The sequence below is a fragment of the Sturnus vulgaris genome, chromosome 3 (assembly GCF_052056855.1).
Source record: "Sturnus vulgaris isolate bStuVul1 chromosome 3, bStuVul1.hap1, whole genome shotgun sequence".
Classification (NCBI taxonomy): Eukaryota; Metazoa; Chordata; class Aves; order Passeriformes; family Sturnidae; genus Sturnus; species Sturnus vulgaris.
The window spans coordinates 89,151,661-89,174,971 of NC_142245.1; the positions used below are offsets into that span (position 1 = coordinate 89,151,661).

At 37.3% G+C, this 23,311-nt stretch overlaps 1 protein-coding gene across 1 annotated transcript in view; it reads left to right on the plus strand.

The window, feature by feature from the left end:
- The window catches only part of EYS (EGF-like photoreceptor maintenance factor), a 789,024-nt gene that overhangs the window by 757,776 nt on the left and 7,937 nt on the right, over nt 1-23,311 (plus strand). Inside the window, exons 46-48 of the mRNA XM_088162233.1 lie at nt 491-665; nt 7,878-8,050; nt 18,417-18,578. Of these exons, the coding sequence (XP_088018359.1) occupies nt 491-665; nt 7,878-8,050; nt 18,417-18,578 (510 nt within the window). The remainder of the gene's footprint in view (nt 1-490; nt 666-7,877; nt 8,051-18,416; nt 18,579-23,311) is intronic.

The window sequence follows — 23,311 nt, forward strand, 5'->3', positions numbered from 1 at the left end:
GCATCTGGATTTTATTATATTTTATATTAAGCCGATTTCTTGCTGCCTCTTCTTTTTTTTCCTTGGGTTTTGGGGCTTTGTTTGTTTGGGTTTTATTGGGGGATTTTACACTTTTTGGGATTTGTGACTGTTTTTATCTGGTACAGACACATTCTCATAAGAGCATGAATGTGTAAACACAAAATTGCACCTAGTCACTGACTTTATATTCTGTCTATACCTTGAGAAATTATTTCTTCCCCCCCCCCCCCCCCCCCCCCACTATTAAATGAAGGACTTCTGATATCCACTCACTTGCCTGAGCAGAAAGTAGCTGCATACCTTTATCCCCTGTAGATGGTATGGTTGCCCATTCACTGAAGATATTCTGGAGGAACCCATTCACTGAGGCCTGATGCTGTTCTGCTATTCAGTTTGTTTTGACTTTTGCTAATAAACCTAAATTCTTAAAACCTAATTTAAACCTAATTTCTTTCTTTCTACTTTTGAGGTTGCATTTTTGATGTTCAAGTTCGCACCAGCCTTAATCAAGGGTTCAAATCACCAGGAACTCCAGAAGGACGCCCCAATTCTGGTCGCAGTGTTGGACAATGTAAAGATTCCCCATGCAGTTTAATAAAATGCAGAAATGGTGGCAAGTGCATAGAAACTGGCTCTACTGTTTAGTAAGTATATATATATACATATATTTAGACACAGCATAGACTTTCTCTAGACTAATAACAATTTATTGTTCATAACAGAACTGGGAGGGAAGGAGGGGGGGAAGGAAGGAAGGAAGGAAGGAAGGAAGGAAGGAAGGAAGGAAGGAAGGAAGGAAGGAAGGAAGGAAGGAAGGAAGGAAGGAAGGAAGGAAGGAAGGAAGGAAGGAAGGAAGGAAGGAAGGAAGGAAGGAAGGAAGGAAGGAAGGAAGGAAGGAAGGAAGGAAGGAAGGAAGGAAGGAAGGAAGGAAGGAAGGAAGGAAGGAAGGAAGGAAGGAAGGAAGGAAGGAAGGAAGGAAGGAAGGAAATGAAAGTTCATTCAGTTAGACAAACATATTAATATTAAAATATTAAAATTATGTTAGGACCATTTCTGGGGAATTTTTTTTTTAAGAAACTCCATGTGCTGTATCTGCTCCACTGAAGTCACTGGCATCCAGACTTACTAGGAAATGCATGGGAAGAATTAGATGTCTGACCTTTTTTTAAAACTAAATGAGCAGCTGGAATAGCAGAGAAGTAGTAGAGGAGAGCTTGACTGTGTTAATGTCCAAATGTGGCTGATTGGGCAAAAATAAGTGACTTCTGTTTCCTGGGAATTATTATTTTCCATTTTAAAAACTCCTTATGGAGTAAACCACTGACTGCCCAACATTAGACATTTCTGAGCCAGTTTAAACCTGTAAGAGCTCCAAACATTTTTTGAAGTCTGTTCAATTCATCTCTAAGCTGCTCACCTCCTGATCTATGGGATGAGAGGGGGTAGCCATGAGAGGTAGCCCAAAAGATGAGTCTCTGGTCTGTCATGCCTTGTCTCTCAGAGTAGGTGGAGCTGAGTGCCCTGCCTGTATGCACAGAAGGAGGAAGTACATTTGCAGTTCCAAATTGCTGTTGAATATCAACACTTACCATTGTAATAAATTTTGTTTTCAAGCACTTTGTAATGCAGCTGTAAAGCCTTTGCTGACGAGCATTTTTTATTTTAAAAGTATCTGCCAAGATTAATTATGCTTGCTTCCCCTTATGTGCTTTCACATGTGTTCATTTATTTCTACATATTTGCATATTTTTTTTTAAATAAAAAAGTGCTGATTTAAAACTTGTTGAGATACTGACTGAAAACATTGCAGAGAACAAGACAGATTTGAATGAGAAAAAAAGCTTTGCACAGTGGAGACTCTATGTGATGCTTCTTAAAACAACAAAAACCTGTCCTTCTGTGTGCTACAAAGAAAAACATTTGCATATCTGTCAAGCTAAAAACAATCTACTAATTCTGTATTGGAGAGAGAATTATATGGTAATTGGTTTTGCTGCCTGTGACACAAATCTTCACCTGTAACAAAATTGGTACAAAAAAACCTGCTTCTAAAGCTAGTAAAGTGTACTGATACTTGGAAAATTGACCCCAAGATTAGCACACAGATTGCTCCTCATTCCTCTTATGAGTGTATTTATATCCTCTTAAATACAGTAATGAAAGAAATGCTTTCAAAAACATATTTTGGAATTGTTTTCTGATTGTTACACTGTTGCATATCGCAACTGCTGCCCTTGGCAGGATCCTCCCAGATCTGTTACACTCTCCACATTTGATCTTTCTGAGGAACACAAAAGGATAATGGCTGTCTTTTCCCTTATGAGCATATTAGAGGTGATACAAAATCAAAATGGCAAGACAAAAAAATCATAAATGTGGGTTAAAACATCCCACTCCCATCCACCCACTTAAATCCTTGCTTCAGCAGTTTTCTCAGCTGTGCTGTCACCTTCATGTCTATAAGGTGAACCAGCACCAGCAGCATCTAGAGCACATTTGGAAAGCAGGTGGCAGGCTAGAATGGCAGCCGGTGACAGGAAAACATAGCAAGCTTGGTATTATAGGCAAATTTCTTTTTCATCATTAAAATTTGTATTCCAGATTGGTTTAGGGATTATTCTAAAATTTCTGGGGCACTGGGGGAAGGGAGGGGGAGGGAAAATAATTTGGTTTTTTGGGAGTTTGTTTGTTTGCATTTAATTTATAGTGACCTATATATATTTATAGTGACTACTGAATTCTATTCCTGTCCCCATATTTCAGGACAGGTAGGTCTTCACACACTAGGTATATGTGCATGTATGTACCAGTAATTGTCACTTTTTCCTCTCACACATAAAGTGAAGCATTGCCAAAGAGGCATGAATGTAGCTTACGTATAATTTCTGTCAAAATACAGTAGCTGTCAATACTGTCTCAATATATTTTCTCAGAGGGAATTTCTTTCTATTTTCAAATCATCTGTGTTCCTTTGAAGAGCAGAGTCCTTGAGGGAACTAAATTTATGTTCAAATATTTTCACTGCTGAAATGAGATCTCTCCAGAGGTCTTGGTTGCTGTTTTGAGCTATTTTTATGTCTTGCTTTCACCACCCTACCAGAAAGTGTGCAATGCTGTTAAGCTGTAGATTCAGTTGCTATAGGGATAATGCTTTGATTTAAATAGAAACAGAAATATGCAGCGTTAATCTTTACTTTCTGGCCAGCAACAGAGCACAACTGCTGTGTTTAACAAAACAAAGGGGAAGTACTTGAATAATAAAATGAAGAATATAATTTTAAAGGGACAATAATATCCCCTATTATTTTATTTATGACACAAAATCATAGAGAATAGAAAATTACATATAACAAGATTTTCTGTGAGGTGTTGTGGCTACTTCTTGTTGATGAAGTAAGAACAAATGTATCTTACATGTTGTTTGAACAGAACATCAGACAAAATGGAGAGGATTCAGTCTGCTAAATGTGAGCATGTACTGTCACTTTAGACATCCCTGGGTAGACATTTGGCCATCAGCTGCTGCTTCAGAAGAGTTCGGGACTTGAATAAGTTTTCTGTCATATCTCCAAGCCTCATGTGGATTTCTCAGTACTGTATAGCTTTCAAAGAGCAACAGCCACTCAGGTTTCAGAAATTAAATCATACCTCTAAAAGGAGCTTCTGTAGTCTCATTAATAGGCCAGATTCAATTAAAATAAATTTGCAGTGCAAGGACAGAATCAATACATAACACAAGATCATACTTTCATACTCTGTAAGGGAAAAGATATTTAGCCATTTAATTGTTGTGGTTTAAATCAATACAAATTTCTGTTTCGGGTAGGGTGAATTAACAATCTAAATTTTTTCATCCAATTTGCTTTAATAGGACACTTTTGCAGCATTCCATGGTTCTCTTTATTTAAATACAGATGATTCTCTTCCTATCTTGTTTTCTTCAGGCTCCATCTTTACCTCCTAGCCCAAAGATAAACTGTTTTTTGTTAATGCTCTAGTTTTCCAGTGCGTGAATTTACAACTACTCTTATTTAGAAATTTCCTTCCTTGCTCAGCATCTTTCCACTACAAAACAAATTCAAGAACTGTGTCCAGAAATCTCCAGTGGATTGGACAGCCAAGGCCAATACATGCCAATATGAATTTGAGATGTCCTGCACTATCTGAGATACTTATATGAGGCTGAGAAATATTTCAGTTCCTCCTGTAGAGGTGTTTGGAGGTCAGACAAGATACTCTAGGGAGTTCCAGATGTCACTAAACATCTGCCTAATCTCAGTTGGTCTGACTAATTTGATAAATCAATTAAGCTTCTGATCTCCATTGAGTATATGCCCATCTTACATATAGAATCCTAAATTCAGGTGTCAGAATGTGCAGATCTGAATATCTCCTTGTCTGCTATAAGATTACTTGTTTGATTTGACGCCATATTTGCATTACTATGGGAAAGTCCATATTTGTTAGCATTGAGAACAACATTTTAAATAATATATTCTCTATATTTAATGGAAGAATGTTTTTTGTTCAATTTTGGATCTAAGTAATCTTTCCAATTCTTCACAAATCCTTTTGGATCTTTAGTTATTTCCCTATAAAGTTCAAGAAAAGCTTCTAGTTTGATCAGGCTTTTGTGTAGTAATACACAGATGCACTTCTTACATATTTTATGTGTAAGATTACTTTTCATTGTTTGTTTTAATGTTGCCTGAATTTTGATAAAAAGTTTTGGGTTTTGGTTCATAATCAACAGTGACATACACTTGTCATCCTTGCTTATGTAGAATCTGTGTTATTTGTTTGAGAGCTAATTTTGGCTTTGGTAAGGGACTTTGAACCTGAATAAGCTATTCTATAATACTGCATAACACTTTTAAGCATTTTACAAGAAGCAAGAAAGAAAAAGCCATTAAATTAAACTATCCTTGAGCTTCCTAAATACAAATATTTCAGAACTTGAAGTGGCATTTGAATTTCCAAAGTTTAAAGTTTCTTTTGCTTCCTGAACTGGCTGATTTTGCCCAGTACTTAGTCTGAAGTGCACCCTATTAAGATTCCTTTGCAAAACGAGGTGATTCAAGATTATACAGTTAGTTTTCAGACACACTATCAAAGTTGTGTTTGAAAGCCTTTCTATTCTTTCCCACCTAAAAGTACGTTTTAGAAAAGAAAAAAAAAAGGACATTTTGGCAGTTGCTTTTGAGATACTGGTATCTCAAGTACAGAAGAATTAATTTAATCCATGTTCTTCAAAAAGCCTGAAAATAGGAAATGTCACCTTGCAGTGACAATGTTTCCTAAGACAATAAACTTGGACCGTCTCCAGGTGAGCTAAATGTGTAGGATCCTGTTAGAATCAATGGAGATCCAGGCCTTTCCAGTTGTCTAAACACTGGCATTCTAATGGTACAGGTCCTGGGATACTTTTCTGGTCTTCATAGGAGCATAGGAAAGGAGCACTCCACAAGTCTGCAGCTCTTCTGTCTTGTCTGCAGGCTCACATATCTCAGACACACCACGGGTCAGAAGGCAAATATTAGTCTGTGTTGAGGCAACTGAAGGCAGGACTTTCTCATTAGGGTCATGCATGTGTTGGTTTGTGGGATGGCTAGTGCTCCAGTTCCCATGGCCATTTCCACTGGATCACCACGGATGGATTAGTAGATGAGCTCAGGCACTTACTCGAGGATTCCATCCCCTAAACTTGAGCATTTTGTCAGGCCTCTGACAGAAACTTGTCTCCCTGGCCAACAGCTGCCTCTCTCATATACCTCTAGGGCAACTGGAACCAGCTGGGCACCTGATGTAACATAAAATTAACTGTCTTGATCTCAGAATGAATCTCACTTCTTATACCTAAAAAAATACAAGAAGCACCTGGATGATGCTGTCATAAAATTTACTTTTAGGTAGTTCTGCAAGGAGCAGGGAGTTGGACTAAAAGATCCCTATGAGTCCCTTCCAACTTGAGGTATTTTGTGATTCTAAATGGGTCTTTAAAACCCTGAGAGTCAAGTCACTAGTGCAAGCTATTGAGCTTTCCTGGTCTGGAAAAACAAGCAACCAAAATCAGGAAGGCATAGAGAAAACTAGACCAGCATGGCAGGCTGCATAATGGAAAATATTTGAAACACTGCCTCTTCCTTCATCTCTGCAAAGATTAGGAAATTTTGGATCTAATTTCTCAACACCAGTCCAGTTTGCTTAGGCGTGTTAAATAGGCTTCAATTGTTGATAGACAATTGCCACTGTAGGCTAGCAAACATGTTCAGCTCTGTGCAAATAATTTTCAATTCATTTAAAAACCTGACTTCTGTTAGGTCATAAAAGACAAGAATTAAAAGACATTTAAAGAGACATATGCAAACACAAGCCAGGGAAAAGGGAAGAGCCCTCATGTATGATGCCCAAGAGGAGCAGCATCAGCTCCAGCAGCCTCCCTCATGGCACAAGGAAGGGGCACTGCTGTTTGCACTCAGGGAGTTAAATCAGATAAATTTAAAGGGAAGTTAAATATTTCCCCTTCTCAGTAGCTTTCATGCATCAAAGCATAACATTTGTAGCTGAGACAGAAAGCATTCTGATGCTGACTTTGACGGATTGAGGTGCTTTTGCAAGGTCCTGTCCTCTTTTCCCCTTCATTCCAAATGGCTGTTTAATCACTCTGCAGAGCTTGTTGTCTGTGCTTTGTTTACATGTTGTCTGATCTGAAAGTTTGTTGAAACAAGAGTTTCACAGGCTCCTCATTATATTTTACAAAGAAACAGTGGTCTGATTAATGGAGGATATGCAGTTCAGTCAGTGTCAAGAAAAATTTAAAAGTTTACACAAAACAGAAAAGCAAACAAACATGGACCAATCAAAACCCAACCAAAAGATATGAGTTTTCATTCTTAGCCTTGGGAGAGAAAACTTCCAGGGAAAAAATCGTGGTTTTATTCAGGGGAATAATTTTATAATTATAAAGTGATACAAAATGCTGGAATACAAATAGATCTAATATATTTTAACTCTTTATTAAGGAAGGCATTTTAAACATTAATGCCAAGTGTATTCTGTATTTAAAAATTTCTATAAAATTCATACTAATTTTAAATTTATAGATTAGTGTGGCTTTTTTGGGTTTGTTCCCCAGCCTGGATGAAAGAAAGGCACAAAGTGTAGCAGACAATAACAAGTCCAATGATTCAGTTGATTTAGAAAATTTACCTTTGGTATAGATTTACAATCACAGATATATGAAACCCAGATTGCCACCTCTTTCATGGCCATATCCACTGTTATCTTTTCTGTCAAGTGCTTCAACAAACTTACGTCTGATATGCCAGTTATAAGAATTTAGAAAATTAAAAATGACTAAGTGAAAGGCTGTTGCTGACAGACTCCTGTTAGTAGCTAAAATGTGTAACTGTTAGCAATTACCTTATGCTGGTTTTCTTTTTATGAATGTTTTTTGCTGCTTACCTTTCCCTTTTAATGCCCACTTTAACTCCTCCTATTTTATGAAGCCAGGGCCTTTTGGAGATGTTTGTAGAGCAAAACAAACATACAAAAGCTACAAGCCTTTTTTTCTTTTTTTTTTCTTTTTATTTTATTTTTTTAAACAAATGCTAATATTGTAATGTTAATATTCCAAATAAAATATTTCCAATTATATACATTTTTCTTTTATAATAAAATGAACATACCAGAAAGCTAAATGAGGAACTTAGTTACTACCCTTTTCTGTTAACCATTTTGGATCAGGTTATTAAATATAGGTATCCAAACTTGAAAATCTTGATTAGATTTTTTCTGAGATGTTGATTTCTTTTGATAATACTGTTGCATTGTTTCCTTTCACCTACCCTCCATAGCTGTGACTGCCTCACTGGATGGAAAGGTGCATTTTGCACAGAAACTGTGTCAGTGTGTGAACCTGAGCATGATCCTCCACATCTGTGTCAGCAAGGTAGCACCTGTGTTCCACTGCCTGATGGCTACACATGTCACTGTCCTCTTGGAAAAACTGGTACCTACTGTGAACAAGGTATGTCAAATGCACAGTGCATTGTACACACAGTCATGTGATCTAAAACCACAGCATTTTGCAATATATCAATTAAATATGATATAGAGACGCGAAGTACAAAATAGATTTAAGAAACTGATGCTCCTTTCTGTTGGAAAAAGTAATTTAAAGCAATGAATTGTTAGATATTCTTTCCCTACTCTGCTTATTTTTAATGCCGTTTTTTCCTTCCATTTTTTCAAATCATTCAACCAAATTCACAAGCATGGTTTGTCAGACACCAAGGGAAGAGGAAGCATTGCAGAGGAATGTTATAGTGCTTAGTTCAATTCCCAATCTCACCCTAATGAAGTATGATGGAAAATGCACTTGTGATCCCAGTAGTGGTACAGAAGAAGGAAGCATCTGGGACCTTATCCAATTTCTACTGATCCTAGTGAAAAGCTTCCTTTTGACTTCACAACCTATTGGGTAGGGATGCAGTGATAACGATGACAAAATATGCAAACATCACTGTAAAAATCCACAAGTGATTATTCTCTCTGGCTTTCTTTCAACATGTCACACTCAAAATATGTCCTCAGTTTGCAGGTTTTGCATTTCTTACTCCCACGTAAGGGAATCCTTTATCTGTTTTCTTCTCTGAGAGATTGTGCAAATGAATATTCAACAATGTGGATACAGAGTTGCTACAAGCTCAGAGATTTTTCCTGCAAGTGCCCAAAGTGTCTGTGTGTGTAAGGAGGTGTCATACAGTCCACATTCCCAATTCCACAGGTCTTAGATTCATGTTAATTTTGTACAAGCTTATGTTTTCCTGTTGAGAAGCTTTCTGTACAACTTCTGGAGAACTCCAGTTACTGTTAAATAGCTGCCTTTCCAAACTGCCTGTCAAGGTCCAGCCTCTCTTGTTGTGTGAGTCTGAAGCACAAAGCTGACAAGCTGAACTGCATTTGACCTGATTTGCAGTCCTCACCCTATAGATGGATAGTTTTTAAATCCCATTACACGTGGAATTGGTAGGCTCAAATGAAAAAGAATATAGCTTCTGGAAAGTTACTGTTGAATTCCTTATTCCATGTAAGAATGTGCTTGCTTTATTGCCTCTGCTGCAACAGCTGTTCAAGGCTCTTTATATGAACTTTTCAATTCTGAATTCTCATTTCAAGTGAGGTTTTCAAAAGTAATGCCATCTGGATTCAGGATACTGATCATCAGGACATGTGCTATACACCATGCAGGTAATTAATCAGGTAAACACTCCTGCGTTCTGGCTCCAGAATACATTTGGTTCTTCTTATGATGGACACATTATCAGTGCAAAACTTATACCAGAGCAAGAGAAAAATGTATTTTTTACAGATTGTCTTTCTTGTAGTAATTCTTCACCTGGTAAACACATAGAGGGTTCCTCTCTGTTTTATTTAAAAGCTTTCCTTCTATGAATAGGTACTATGGATCCTGACCAAACTCTGTGCCCTGTATTTCACCTTACTCTGTGGCAGAATAATGAATTATCATGAGATTTTTTCAAAGAGCAGTTTGCACTTTTAGTGGCTGGCAAATTGCTAAAAAACAGCTGCTTATCAAGATGGAATATCTCATCTCTGGATTAATGGTGGTTATTGGAGCCAAAAGAAAAAGAGACAGAGAGCAATGAACAGCCCAAGGGACAGGGAGAAAACAAAGGACAATTAAAGGATGAAGAGTAATGAATGTACCAGAAAGAAGGAAAAAAGTGTAAGAAGAAGACAGAAGAGATTTATGAGGCAAAAAAAGTGCAGAGTAGAATAACAAAGGGTAAGAACAAACAGGGTTTTACCAGACAATGGCAACTGGTAAAGACAGTACAACAGTATGGTTTGCACAGGAACAGGTGAGGTGAAGTGAGCAAATGAGGCAATAGGGGTAGAACCACAATAATAAAGAAGAGTACCCTGAGCACAATTATTCAAGGTACTCAGGCATAAATTGTCAATAAATAAACACTAACTTGTTTAGCAAGCACTAAAACTGTTTGAGGTTCTTTATTAACTATGTACATGTGTGGACACACACATTTAGAGAGCTAGGAAATTACAGCTTGGCAATTCCTTTCAGGCCTGGATTTCTCCTGACTCTCAGGTCCATTCCCAGGTTGACAAGCTGACTGCAGCTTCAGTTAAGGGAGGCAGTCTCCCAGAGTGATAACTTGGTGAAAAACAGAAAGGAATTCATAATAAAGATTAACACCTGGTGTCTTTCCCATGGGACATCCGGACATGCTGTCCCAGGGGACGTTTTTCCCAATTGTCCAATGAACTACTGTCCTGTCCCAGCTGCACGTAACACAGTTTAAATACGGGATGTCTGTACAATAAAATTGGCCTTTTTTCCCCAAAAGAGGTCCTTGTGTGTTGCTGTCCTTACTCTCTCTTTGCAGTGCAGTGACCACATACATGAGAGACGAGAGATGAAAGCATATGAGCAGATTATGATGATGCTGTTCTTAACTATGATGGTTCTGCTTAGAACACCAACACAAGACACAAGGATGCAATGACTGTTAGCACAGAGATAGGGTACATTATAGTTAAGCTTTAGATGTCAGAGCTCCACCAGCAAGTGTTCAGCGGTTGGAAAACTAAGTTAGACCAAGACTAAACAAAGGGAGAGAAAGATCAGTTAAAGAAGATAGTTTTCATAGCACTTATGACCTGAGACTCACAGGGCTTACTCGATTATCTCACAATGACCATTGCCAATATGTAAATTGAGCAATATTCTCAGGAGGTTGCAGAAAGATATATGTTATTTCATGTGTTTTAGATTAAATAGAAGAAATCAACTCACTTGACAAAGAGAGGGTAGCAGTTTCAGTTACTCTGAATTTCCTTTAGGCTATGCACAACCAATTCATCTTCAGGAACTAACGCAGTGATATTTTGTAGTCTGAAATGCTGAGAAAAAAAAATATTTAATTCTATATTTCAACCTGACACAGCAAATACCAGGACTTGCTTTTCTCAGAGAAAGATCAAGTTCATCAGGTAGACAGCACCCTTGGTGACTGACTAATAGGAAGATGCCTGTGAAATTTAAGACTAGTTTTGGGAAGGCAAGCATCCCTAATGAGCACAAGGAAAAAAGGACAGGGTTGTAAATTAGATCAAAATGGGCCCAAGAAACAAAGCCTTGTCATGCAAGGCAGAGTAATACACTCGTTTAAAACTTAAAACTTCACTTCTTCTGTGCGTTGTGTTGTCCAAACCTGTTAGCACTCATCCAACAAGAGTGTTAGGTTTCGAAAGATAACAGTCATGAAAACAAACAAAAATATTATTAATTTATACTTCCAGAAACAAAAGTTTTTGTAATGAAATGGGAAGGAAATTGAAGATTTATGGAGGAGTCTTTTTTACTTGGTGTTAACATTGCCATTTGGACTCAAACCACTTCCAAGACTGTGACACATGAAGCAGCAAATCATGCAGTTCCACTGGTTTGAAAAGGACACAGCTGTGACAGTAACACAGCAAAGCAGCCCAGCTCCTGAAGTGCAAAAATGGCAACCAAATATTGCCATGATCTGGCCCAGCATTAATTCTTAGTTAGCACTCTCATAACCACAAGGATTAGGAACATGGGGAAGTAGTTTATCTAGGGTTTTTTAAAAGTAGTTATGTTTTCCATGACACCAAAACATGATGTTAATAAAATCTTTTGGTCATTTGGCTTAAAGTTTGCAACTGAAACACCAGAAAATTCTAACTTTTCTTCTGATTAAGAAGTGAAGCTTCAGCCTGCAGCATCACAATAATTCAGTTATTTCAATAACACACAATATTCAAAACCAACAAGAGTTTCCAGTAATTTGTCTGGGGATTCTCCTGCATGGCTTTGCACGCTAAATTCCAGCTTTGTGCCAATGAATAGCTTTGTAATTGTATCTCTCAAAGGGTTTCTGAAGAGGGAGAAGTCTCTAAGGACCTGGTTTTTTCAGTTCCCCTGCAAGTATATAGTAGACCTGTTGGTTTCACTGTGATTATTACTGAGAGTAGCAGTGGCCAAGATCGAATGTCAAGGATAATTCTTCCTTAGAAAGAAGGAACAGTGTAAAACCCTTTTGCAGCAGGTACTTTGATTATACAGCACATTGTTACATATGTGAACACAGTATCTTTTTTCATAAATAGTAATTATTAAGACATATGAACATTAAAATTACAGACATTATCCATAATTACAGTCTGCAGTTACATTCTAATCTATATTAAATTCTATTTTAGCAACTTAATCCTCTCATAAGGACTGTGTGCCTGAGTGAGGCCAGTAATCCTGTCTCCAGCAGTGGCCAACAGTGGAGGTTTAGAGAAAAAATTAACACAGAAACTACATACAACATCTCCCTGAAGCACTCTTTTAGCATCTAAACATTTATGGCTTAACTCTTTTCTTCCTTGCCATTTATCATAATGGATTAAATCAAGTCTCTAATCTTGTCATAAACAGTATCACCAAAGGCTATGAAAAACTTGAACAAAAATAAATTTAAAGTCAATAAATTTCCCCTGACATTCCATTACACATTGAGATATATTTAATTAGATAGAGTTTCTATAGATATTGAGCATATTTATTTCCCAGATAATTTTGTAGAGGAGTGAAGAAGATCTACAATTTCAGATTAGTTAATTGTGAGATAACAGAGACTGATAATGTTCTTATTTAAGGGGACAGCAATGTAATATTTGAAAGATTCTATAGATGGCACTATTGGAGAACACTTGCCAGTGGTGAAAATAAACGAGGTTTTCATCACAGTATTTCTTTGAATTTTAAATTATTCAGCAGTTTTCTTCAGCAGGAATAGTTTGTGCCACATACATTCATAAAATCTATTATGATAATTTTTCTTGACTTCAAGGCATGATAACAGAATGCTCCTGCCTTTCTCACAAAGAAACAAGTTAATAAATAGATTTCTTCAACTGTATATTAGTTTCTAAATTCCATAGCTACAAATATTGCCTGTCAATGTACAACTCTTGAAGAACTGAAAGAAAATATAAAGAGTTTTAATTGTTCTGTCCTTGGTTTAATGAGACACTTGTCAAGAAATAAAGCCATTTCCTTGATGAACAAAGGGTGAGCAACTTCCTGGGACCATGTTTATTCAGCTCAAGTCAATTTCCTAGATATTATTTTGATGCCAAATTCCATTATTCTGATATAAAAGTATAGCAAATTTTTGAAAATACTTGATAAACCGACAAAAAAAAACCCCCAGCCTTGACTTCTGAAATAATTTTTGCTATATTTTTTAATTTCTACATAGTCTAGAATAACACTTGACATATTTTGACTACTGTTGTAAGATAAATTAATTCACAGTATGATTTAGTTCAACTTTTACATTATAAGATACCTTATATACACAGTCAAGCACACATACATGTACACATATGTTTGGTTTACCTGCCAGTGCAGTTAGACTTGCACAGTCTATTTCATAGTTATCATTTGGAAACTTTTGTTTCTATGTTTAACCACGAGGACAATTTGTTATTGAGTCACAGCGACTATTGTCACTATTGTCTTTTAGTCATTTAAGCAATGCTAGTCCCATCAAGATTTGTTTCCAGGGACATTTCTCAAAACTTGTGGCAACATGAGAAAATCTTTAAATAGTAGCCACAGCATTCATGTTGCATAAGGATAAAATGTGTTGTCTAAATTTTTTAATTTTACATGAAAATTTAGAAAATTCAGGTTTATCATTAACAGTCCAATAAACTTAATATTCATGTCAGGCACAAGGGAATATGCATTTGTACTATTTACCTGTATAATTTTAAATGCCAAGTAGAATAAAATGAGTTACCTACTCAAATACATCATACATAAACCCAAGTGGAAGTCATGTATGATAAAATGAAGGAGATTATAATACTCTCCACACCAAGTCAGCTATGTCATCATGGGATGTGATGTCCCAATAAAAATTAAATCATTTACTTACCATTCCCTCCAATCACCCAACTGAGTAAGAACAAGATCCAGACAGCTAACTAGTGTTTAGCAGGATGACTCTGAAATTACTTAGATGTCCTCTATGAGCATGAATGATATGTTGGAAATGTGCTTGCCACCTTACTCTGTGAAGGTGAGTTAGTTAGTTAGTTAATGGTGGGAACTGGTTTTAAAGGCAAAGCACCTAGATTTAAGTGTCTAAATGTGAGTTCAAGATATAAGTTTCTGTTATGAGTTTAAAGCTTTGAGAGCATTTCTCAGCCATGGGGATGGGACTGGTGTCTGGTCTCAAAGATGGCACTGCTAAGGAGCCCAATAAGGAGTTGCCTCCTGCATTACTTCAGGAACAGCTTTAAGTACCCCATGATCCTGTGCTGAACTACACTGTAGCAGCATCAAGATCCACTTGATCTGGACCCCAACTCACAGACTAATTTGCAGGCTGGACCTTAACCTCATCACTCTGGAACTGATGTTTCACTTGCCCTAGCTCAGCTATCAGGTGTGGGGAGGCTTGATCAAGCTTTACCAAGTGAAAAAACGAGCCAGACATGGCTTTTTCTATGTCTTCTGTTATTAGGTCCTCACTCCTTTGAGCAGTGACTCACATTTCCTTTACCCTTCTTGTTGGATGCTGGAAAAGATTGCCCAGAGAGGCTGCAGAGTCTCTGTCACAGGAGATACTCAAGAACTGCCTGGCACAATCTTGTGCAAGGGGCTCTGGGATGACCCTGCTTTGAGCAGGAAGGTTGGACCAGGTGATCCACTCTGGTCCCTTCCAACCATGCTGTAATTCTGTGTAGCAACATCAGATACTAGTATTCAGCGTAGAAAATGAAGCCATTAATCACATACAGAAGAGAATCATTTGTTTAAATCCCTGCTGTAGTTACAATGCATCCCACAGTTGCATCTCTAAGTGTTCTAGTGAGTAATGCAGTAGTTACACAGCAAAGGTCCTACCAATTTAGGTTATAGGATCAGCAAAGGCATCCATTTACCTCACTTGTTTTAGCAATGAGTTTCTCAGGAGTAAGCATATGTAATACAGGTGGTGTCTTGTGCAAGTTTAGCTAAACTTCTTATTTGCTTATCTTAGGTGAAAAATAAAGTCTGCTGCCAAGAAAACAGAATTAGAGTACCTCAGCCTCCACTGTGTTAGCTTTGTATATACCTGCCATAAAAGAAAATTGAAAAGCTTAAAGTTTGTCTGTCTATAGAAGCAATTTTGCAAAAATGAAATTTCATACTGCTCACCTCTGTGCACTGTGGTAGAGAGAATGCATTCTGTTTTGGGATATGGGTGCACATATGGCTTCCATGCTCCTGTCAAGTCAGATTTTTTCCATGCATATAATCAGTACTTGCAGGATCTACAGGCCATTTACAAGAAAATTGTAAGTCATTTTAGCACTTCCTATAGTTAGGCCTGCTGCATTGTTGCAAAATATGTTACTCTGACACTTGTAAGATACATTTATTGGGAATAAGCCTACTTTTTAAAGATAATGAAAATAAAATATTTGCATCTTAGAAGTTCTAGAATGAAGTATATTAAATAGAGTATTGTATTTGATATCTATAAATCAGAATAATACGTCCTTACTAAAGTATTCTGACACCTGTTGCTGAAGCTGTGGGGTTTTATTTTTTTAATACTCTATCTGTAATATGAAACTGTGGGCTTAATTCTTTCTCTGAGTGATACTATAAAATCACTTTTTATCCTTTCTCTCTTTCTCTGCTTCAAGGCTTTTTATCCTAGCAATCTTCCTTTCATATCCCTCCCAATGATAAGCAATGTAGCATTTCAATCCCGCTGATTTTGCTCTCACACTACTCATTGTCCAGGCTTCCTCCATAGGCAACAGAGAATTAACTACATTGAAAAAGTGAAACTGAATCTGCCACAGAGACTTTCAGATACCTCATTATACACTTTGCCTAAGGCGACCCTTTAAGCAGCAGCATATTTTCATGTAAGATTGACCACTGTGGCACAGTTCCTCCACATATAAGTCTCACTGTGCAAAAATCTGCTAAGAGGAGGCTGACGTCCAAATGATGTATGAAGAAAAAATGTCTATGTGCAAAATGAATTATTACTACTGATTGCTTTTTAAATATGAGGATATCAGTAGAGGGATTTTATCTTTAACTACTAATGGAGAGTCTTGTCTCTGTACCAAAAAAAATTATATGGAATAATAAATATTACTCTGTCTTTTGCACCTGATAGTGTTTATAAGTTTTACTGATGTAAAGTACAGCACCAAATCTGTTTAACAAATTATATTACTATTTATCATCCAGGCTAATTGCTATTCAAAATACTTTTATTTCTGTGAACTTTTAAGTATAGATGCCAGGAACTTCATACTTTTGTCATTATGTAATATATTACTACAGACACTGCCTAGCCTTGATAGGGTGCATAACAGCTATTATGATACTTAGGATGGGAGTGATTTGAGAATATATACATAGATTGAACAACAGCTCATCAAAAGCCCGATTCTGACCATTCAAGCATTTAATAAATCCATTATGACTGATATTCTAGTGATTAAAACTTACTTTTAGACTTACTGAGATTTTGTGCAACCAAATCCGTGTACCTTCCTCAGAAATATTATCTGTAATCTACCAGGGGGAATTAATAAAAAGGTCAGCTGTGCAATTACTGCCTATTCAAGAGGTATCCTCAAGTCAGGTTATGCTGATAAGAGGTGAGAGATCTGGATCCTCTGTCGTGATGCATCTGCCTGCTGGACAGTCCACCAAGGACACCTTGAACCCTATTCTGAGGGAGGTGGTGTGACAAATGGACAAATCACAACAGCTTGCAGCATGCTGGCTGAATTTCAGCCTAATAACTGAGGCCCATCTGTGATAGGCAGGACAAGGTACAGCTGCGTGGTGAGTGGGTTCACCAGCAGATGCTGTGCAGAAAACTTGATGGTGGAAAGATAGCAAAAGGTATCTCGGAATGCACTTCAAGGACATCTAGAAGGTATATTTGACTGAGAGAAAGTTACTACAAAACAATGAAATTAAGAACACCAAAATGAGGAAAGATGTTGGTCTCTTAGAAGGGAACAGCACAGCTTCAGCTGGGAAACATAGAAGTGAGAAGGGAACACTTACAATTCAGGCATTTAATGCTGCTCTTTAACTAAATAGTAAAAATTATTAATCACACACAGGTCTAAATACACACCCCACATGTAAATAGCTTGATTTATTCCAGCGAGCCCACAAATACAGTAAACTAACAACTACATGATCATGAGTTAGCTAATAACTAACATGATTAGAGAGATTATTTACAAGAGCAAGTAGTTACAGGACAGGGAGGAATGGCTTCAAGCTGAGAGTAGGTTCAGATTAGATATTAGGGAAAAAAATCTTTGAAACTAGTGAGGCACTGGAACAGGTTGCCCAGAGAAGTTGTGGATGCCCCATCCCTGAAAGTGCCCAAGACCAGTTGGATGCAGTCCTGAGCAAGCTGATCTAGTGGGAGATATCCCTGGCCATAGCAGGGCAGTTGTACCTAGGTGATCTTTAAGGTCCCTTCCAAGCCAACTCATTCTGTGATTCTTTAATTCTATGATAATTATATCTCAAATATGCAATGTTGTTACAGTGGGAAAAAACTGGAAATAGTTTCAAGTCACATAGACATTATAGAAAAGTATAATAATTTATCAGTTGGCTGAGGGCAGTTGAACCAGCCTAATTTTGCAGTGATATATGAACAATCAGCACTGAGAGAAGAGGTAAGACAGAATTATTAGTTGTATATAGCTCAAAAGTGTACATTGTATCCTAACTGTAATTGTGTGAAGTGTTCTCTTTCACTATAAGATAGGATGATTTGAATTATCAAACATCTCAGTGTGATTATCCTAAAAACAAATTTAAGCCACAATTAATGAACACTTCCCACTTAAAAGGTACATTCTTATGACACGCAAAGCAGCTCATTACAAATCCTCCACTAGGATTTTCATCCCTATGGTGAGAAAATGTTTATTTTGACTCCTGCAACATTATTTTGCATTTAAATTTTTAAACAATGTGAAATTTACACTTGTATTTGTTTGAAAATGAATGCTAACAAGATCTCATTTATTCTGTATTAGAAATGCAGCCTTGATTATTGAGGAAAATAAGGCACCTAGAAGACAATGGCATTGATCAGCTATTATCTAAGTTTTATTTTGTATCTAGGTTATATTTATTCTGTGAAAAGGAAAGAATTGGAAGTATTATGTACAGCATTTTAGTAACTATACAAAATAACTGATTCCATAATAATGCAGTCCTCTCAAAATATCTTTCAGAAGACATTTCCTTTTGTATTTTTCAGATATTTCCATTAGTGATGCATCCTTCAGAAATAATGAATCATCATGGATGTCATTTGCACCCTTTTATATCCGGCATAAGACCCATATTAAACTGCAGTTCCAGCCTCTCTCTCCAGATGGTATCCTGTTCTATACTGCTCAGCGTTTGGGTACTCAGTCAGGTGAGGGAATTCCACCTTCCTGCAGCCATGTACTTTGGTGAAAAAGAAGGGAGTTCACGGAGGTGATTCAGGCATTCAGTCTCTGTAACTCATTGCCCATGGTGGCTGGGTTTTATCACGGAATCATAGAATTTTAGGGGATTGGAAGGGATCTTAAACATCATCCAGTCCCAACCCCCTCTGCCGTGGGCAAGGACACTTTCCACTAGATCAGACTGCTCAGGGCCTTATATAACCTGGCCTTGAACATTGCCAGGGATGGGGCATTCACAGCCACCCTGGGAAACGTGTTCCAGCATCTAACCACCCTCACAGTAAATACGTCTTCCTAATATCTAACCTAAATTTCTTCTCTTCCAATTTGTACCCATTACTCATTGTGCTGTAGTTCCTGACAGAGACCCTCTCTGGCTTCCTTGTAGCCCCCTGCAGATACTGGAAGGTGCTGTAAGGTCCCCACACAGCTCCTCTTCTACAGGCTGAACAGCCCCAACTTTCTCAGCCTGTGTTTGTAGGAGAGTTTCTCCAGTCCTCTTATCAGCATTATGACCTTCCTCTGGACTAGCTCAAATAATTCCATGTCCTTCTCACTCTGAGGACAGCAGAACTGTATTGTACAGTTGATTTGAACTGTGAATAATCAAGTTCATAAGAAAAAAAACATGAAAAACCAAAGTTTTAGACAGTCCAAATCCAGAAAGTACTTAATGAACTTATTTAATGGTTCAGGAAAGCACTTCTCCCTGAAAGTGACCATAGCCAGCTTTTTAGAAGCTACATTAAGATCCTCAATTTGGGGAGCTGGCCCAGTGTTTTAAATTACCAAAACCAAAGCAATAGAAAAACTGATCAAACAAGTCAAAGTGAAGAGAGTGAATGAGGCTTCTCAGAAGTGTAGCTTTTTATTATATAATGCTGAAAAGTGTGCTAGTGCAGCATGTAAAACATGCAATTTCTGCATTTCCCAGATAAGCAGAGTGACAAATAAATCTAAATAAAATATTTATAGAAGTATTTTAAACTTTACTAAGTTAACATTCCTGAAACTTCATGTCAAGAAAACATACTTTGATAGTGTAAGTATATTCTAAAATTTAGTCTTTAAGGTGTATATTTTTTGTAATTACTTTATTAACATTCTCAATTGCATTTAAATAGTGATTGCAGATTTTTAAGAAGAAGCTTTATGTATAGTCCATAACACCATCTTAGAGCAAATTTTCCACTTGTATTGAGCAGTAGGTTATGCAAAAATGATGCTTTATATAACATAAAAATTAATTAATGATCATGTATTTTTACATTCCTTTGTTCAAAGTCTAAAGCTCTAAGATATTTCAATAAACATACTCAGCCACAAATTCATATAAACACACATATGCCCAATGTACCAGCACCTTACTCTGTACACAGATATTTCAACAGGCTGATAATGCATCATACACTGCTGACACCTCCTGTTTGCCTTATTCTAACTGCAACCACATACCAAGAAGAAGCTTAAAAAAAAAATATATGATGCATCTGTAATAAAAATACGTGTATTAGCAAAGAGCTCTGTCTTCTACAATGAATCTTTTATACTTCTATCACTTACAGGCCAAGTTCTGAGATTCTTGGTGAATTGTTCTCTCCTGCATAAACTAAAGCATTACATGGGCCATGAAAAATAAAGAAAAAAAGGATCTCTCTCAAAAAGAATAGTAGGTCATGGAAGCAGCTAGCATATAATGAAATTAAATACCTATTTGGAAGCATCAAAGAGAGTGCTAAGTATGTTTAACTTGGGCCAGGAGTGGTGTAGTCTGAGCATGCCCTCATTCTCTTGCCATTCCTGAGTGTTTAGTTTACACAGGAAAGAATATTTTCTTCCAATCACTTTCTAGAATAACATCAATTCCATTTTAAAATAAAATTTTTCTTATATAGAGGGATTCACTTGCAAATTTCTTATTTCTACTTGCCTTGTTCTAAGTTTTGAAAGATTCAGGAAAAGCTAATCACCTGGCTTTTTATTTTTGCCTTCATATAATCCTGTCAAATCCAGGCCAGAATTAGAATGATGAAAAACTTGGGCATATTCTTAGCAGCCACCAGATGAGATAGAGCTTTCTGTGTAGGATTAGTTTAGAAAGCACTTCAAATAAAGCTGCTTCTTCTAGACAGTTACGTAAGATTTAATAAATTAATTGCTGAAATCACAGGATTTTGTTTCTAAAATTCCTTTTTAATAGGAAATAATCAGAAATTTTTCTTCACTAGGCAATGCTGTTTTTTTAAAAGAAATGAGCTGACTATGCAGATAATTTAGCAATAATACTGAGTAGCACAGTTATATATTAGCTTGGTTTGACACCCACATAAATACTGCACTGGGACTTTTTCTTCACTGACATGTCCCACCTAATAATCCTCCCATCATTAAAAATAAAATCACATCTTTAGTAGGTGAAGAAAAAGCCATGAGACTTCTGTTGAAACATTTTCTTCCAGCTTTGTTCTTTGCGAAGAACATAACAGAGCTTTCTAGAAAAGGCAAGTCTCCTTACTTTGAAGTTTATCCAGCTTCTATCAGTCTAAAAATATCACTACTCCAGTACATTTAAATACCTCACAAACTGGCATAAAATGGAAAACATCCTATGAATCTGTTAGCCTAATTTCCTATAATTGCCAGTCATCCATTTTGTTGCTTTTTCAACTATTTCTGAATGTGCAGCATGACTTTAAGTATGGTACTACTGATTCTGCTGGCCCTAAGAAAATAATTTCCAAAGTTTGACAAAATTTATGTGGCTAGCAACATTAGCAATAAACTGGGGATAAAACCCAACCCAACAAGTGAGTTGACTTCAGAAACTTGAAGATAGAATGACAAAGGGACTTTCTTCCCCTCTTTGACTACTTGCTCTATGCACTGCTTCTGGGCAAGGTGTCTGCAAACACGATGGAACTCATGTGGAGTCCAGCACACTGTTTGTAGAAGGCCAGCTCACTTCACATTTTATCAGGGGCAGTGTGTCCTCTTTTTACCAATGAAAGCATGAGACTCCTAATGATTAAACAGCCTTTAATTCAGACAGGGCTTGCTGGACGCCCACCAAGTGCTTGAACAATGCATATAATTCAATCCATTTACACAGCAACCACTCTGTATACTTGGAGGCCTTGGCACCCTGGGTAACAGGCAGTTTAAAAGGAGCCTTGCTTTTTTGTTGAGTCATAGCATTACTGAAGCTTTACATTTGTTAGCAAAAGTAGAATATGACATAGACTGCTTGGATTATTCCAGAGTTCAGGCCAGGGTGATGGAAAGGTTTGCTCCCCAGGGATGAGAACGAACAGTCATGCTAGGTGACTAAGAATGAAGTCAGGTCAATAAACAGAATGGGATGACTCATGCTAAATTTAACACTCGACATTTGCAACAGCAGTTCTCTGTCTCTCTTTAGCCAGATTATGTTATCCACCTGGTCTGAAAAACCTAAAAACTGCAACTCCTGCTATTTAAGGCATTTTAGTTTATAAATCTATAACATGAAAATAAGAGAGTGCCAGTAAAAGTGCATAATATCTGCATGATTTTTTAAAACATTACTTATGATGAAAACATGGAACTGGACTAAAATCTTTTGGAAATATTCAGAACTTCTAAATAACTAAAAGGCAGGGGTATTAGTTTTCTAATCAGAGAGAAACTGATCATCCACTCACTTTTAAAACAAGAACTTGAGTGGTCAAGTCTTTTCTCTTTGCACCCATATTTCCTTAGTTGACAGGGACATAATTTCTGCTTTGTTACTAGTTTTGGAATAATTTATATGGACTAAATCAGCAGTATAGGGAGCAGAACTGCCAGCCAGCTGTGTGACAAAATAGATGTCTCCACTGTCTTGAAATCTGTTGCATATGAAGTGTTATTGTTACCCATTTGACACTGGCAAGCAAAACAAAAACGTTTGGCAAACTGAGGCTGCTTAAGGGAGATGGCTTCTTCCAGCTGCCAAAATGTGACAGGGTGACAGTGGTGACTAAAGGAAGCACAGTAAGTTTCTTCATAAAGAAAGGTATTTTGGAAAGGTGAGGCTGAATAGTCCAATCTACAAATAGATAAGTGCTCAGCCCTTGTAAATGCATGGGCATCACTGTCTGCAAGGTTGCTCTGGATCCCAGCTATGCCCTTCCTGCTATGGGATGGTGCTCCAAACTGAAGCTGGACTCTACCTACTGACACACTGATTTTTTACATGGTTTGAGAAATACACAGGCTTGACTTGACACCAGTTTTCAGTCTTGCAAGAGCTGTGATATGGAACTCCACACATGGAGTAGAATAAATTATAATAATCCATGAAAGCATATCAATGGGTAGCTCCTTTAAGTGTGCATTAGGGACACTGGCTATGGTCACCCCTAGGTAAAAGATCAAGTTACAACAACTGCAACAAGCTCCTCGACCTTGTCAGCCAGCTGGTACCTAACTGCATGCACACACTCAGACAAGGGCAAAGACAAGGTTAACAAACTTAGAGGAAGGCAGTTTCAAGCATGTTGACAAATTACCAGCTAGCAATTAACAACAGAAGTTGCAGAGGGTGGGAATAAGGCTCATCTCTTCTCTGTTCTTCATTCCCTCATTTTACCCCTTTATAGCCCCTCCTTTTCTTCCCTGTTTTCTCTCCTAGGCCTTGGGCCTTATTCTGGCTACTGGAAATGCTCAAGAAGCATACAAA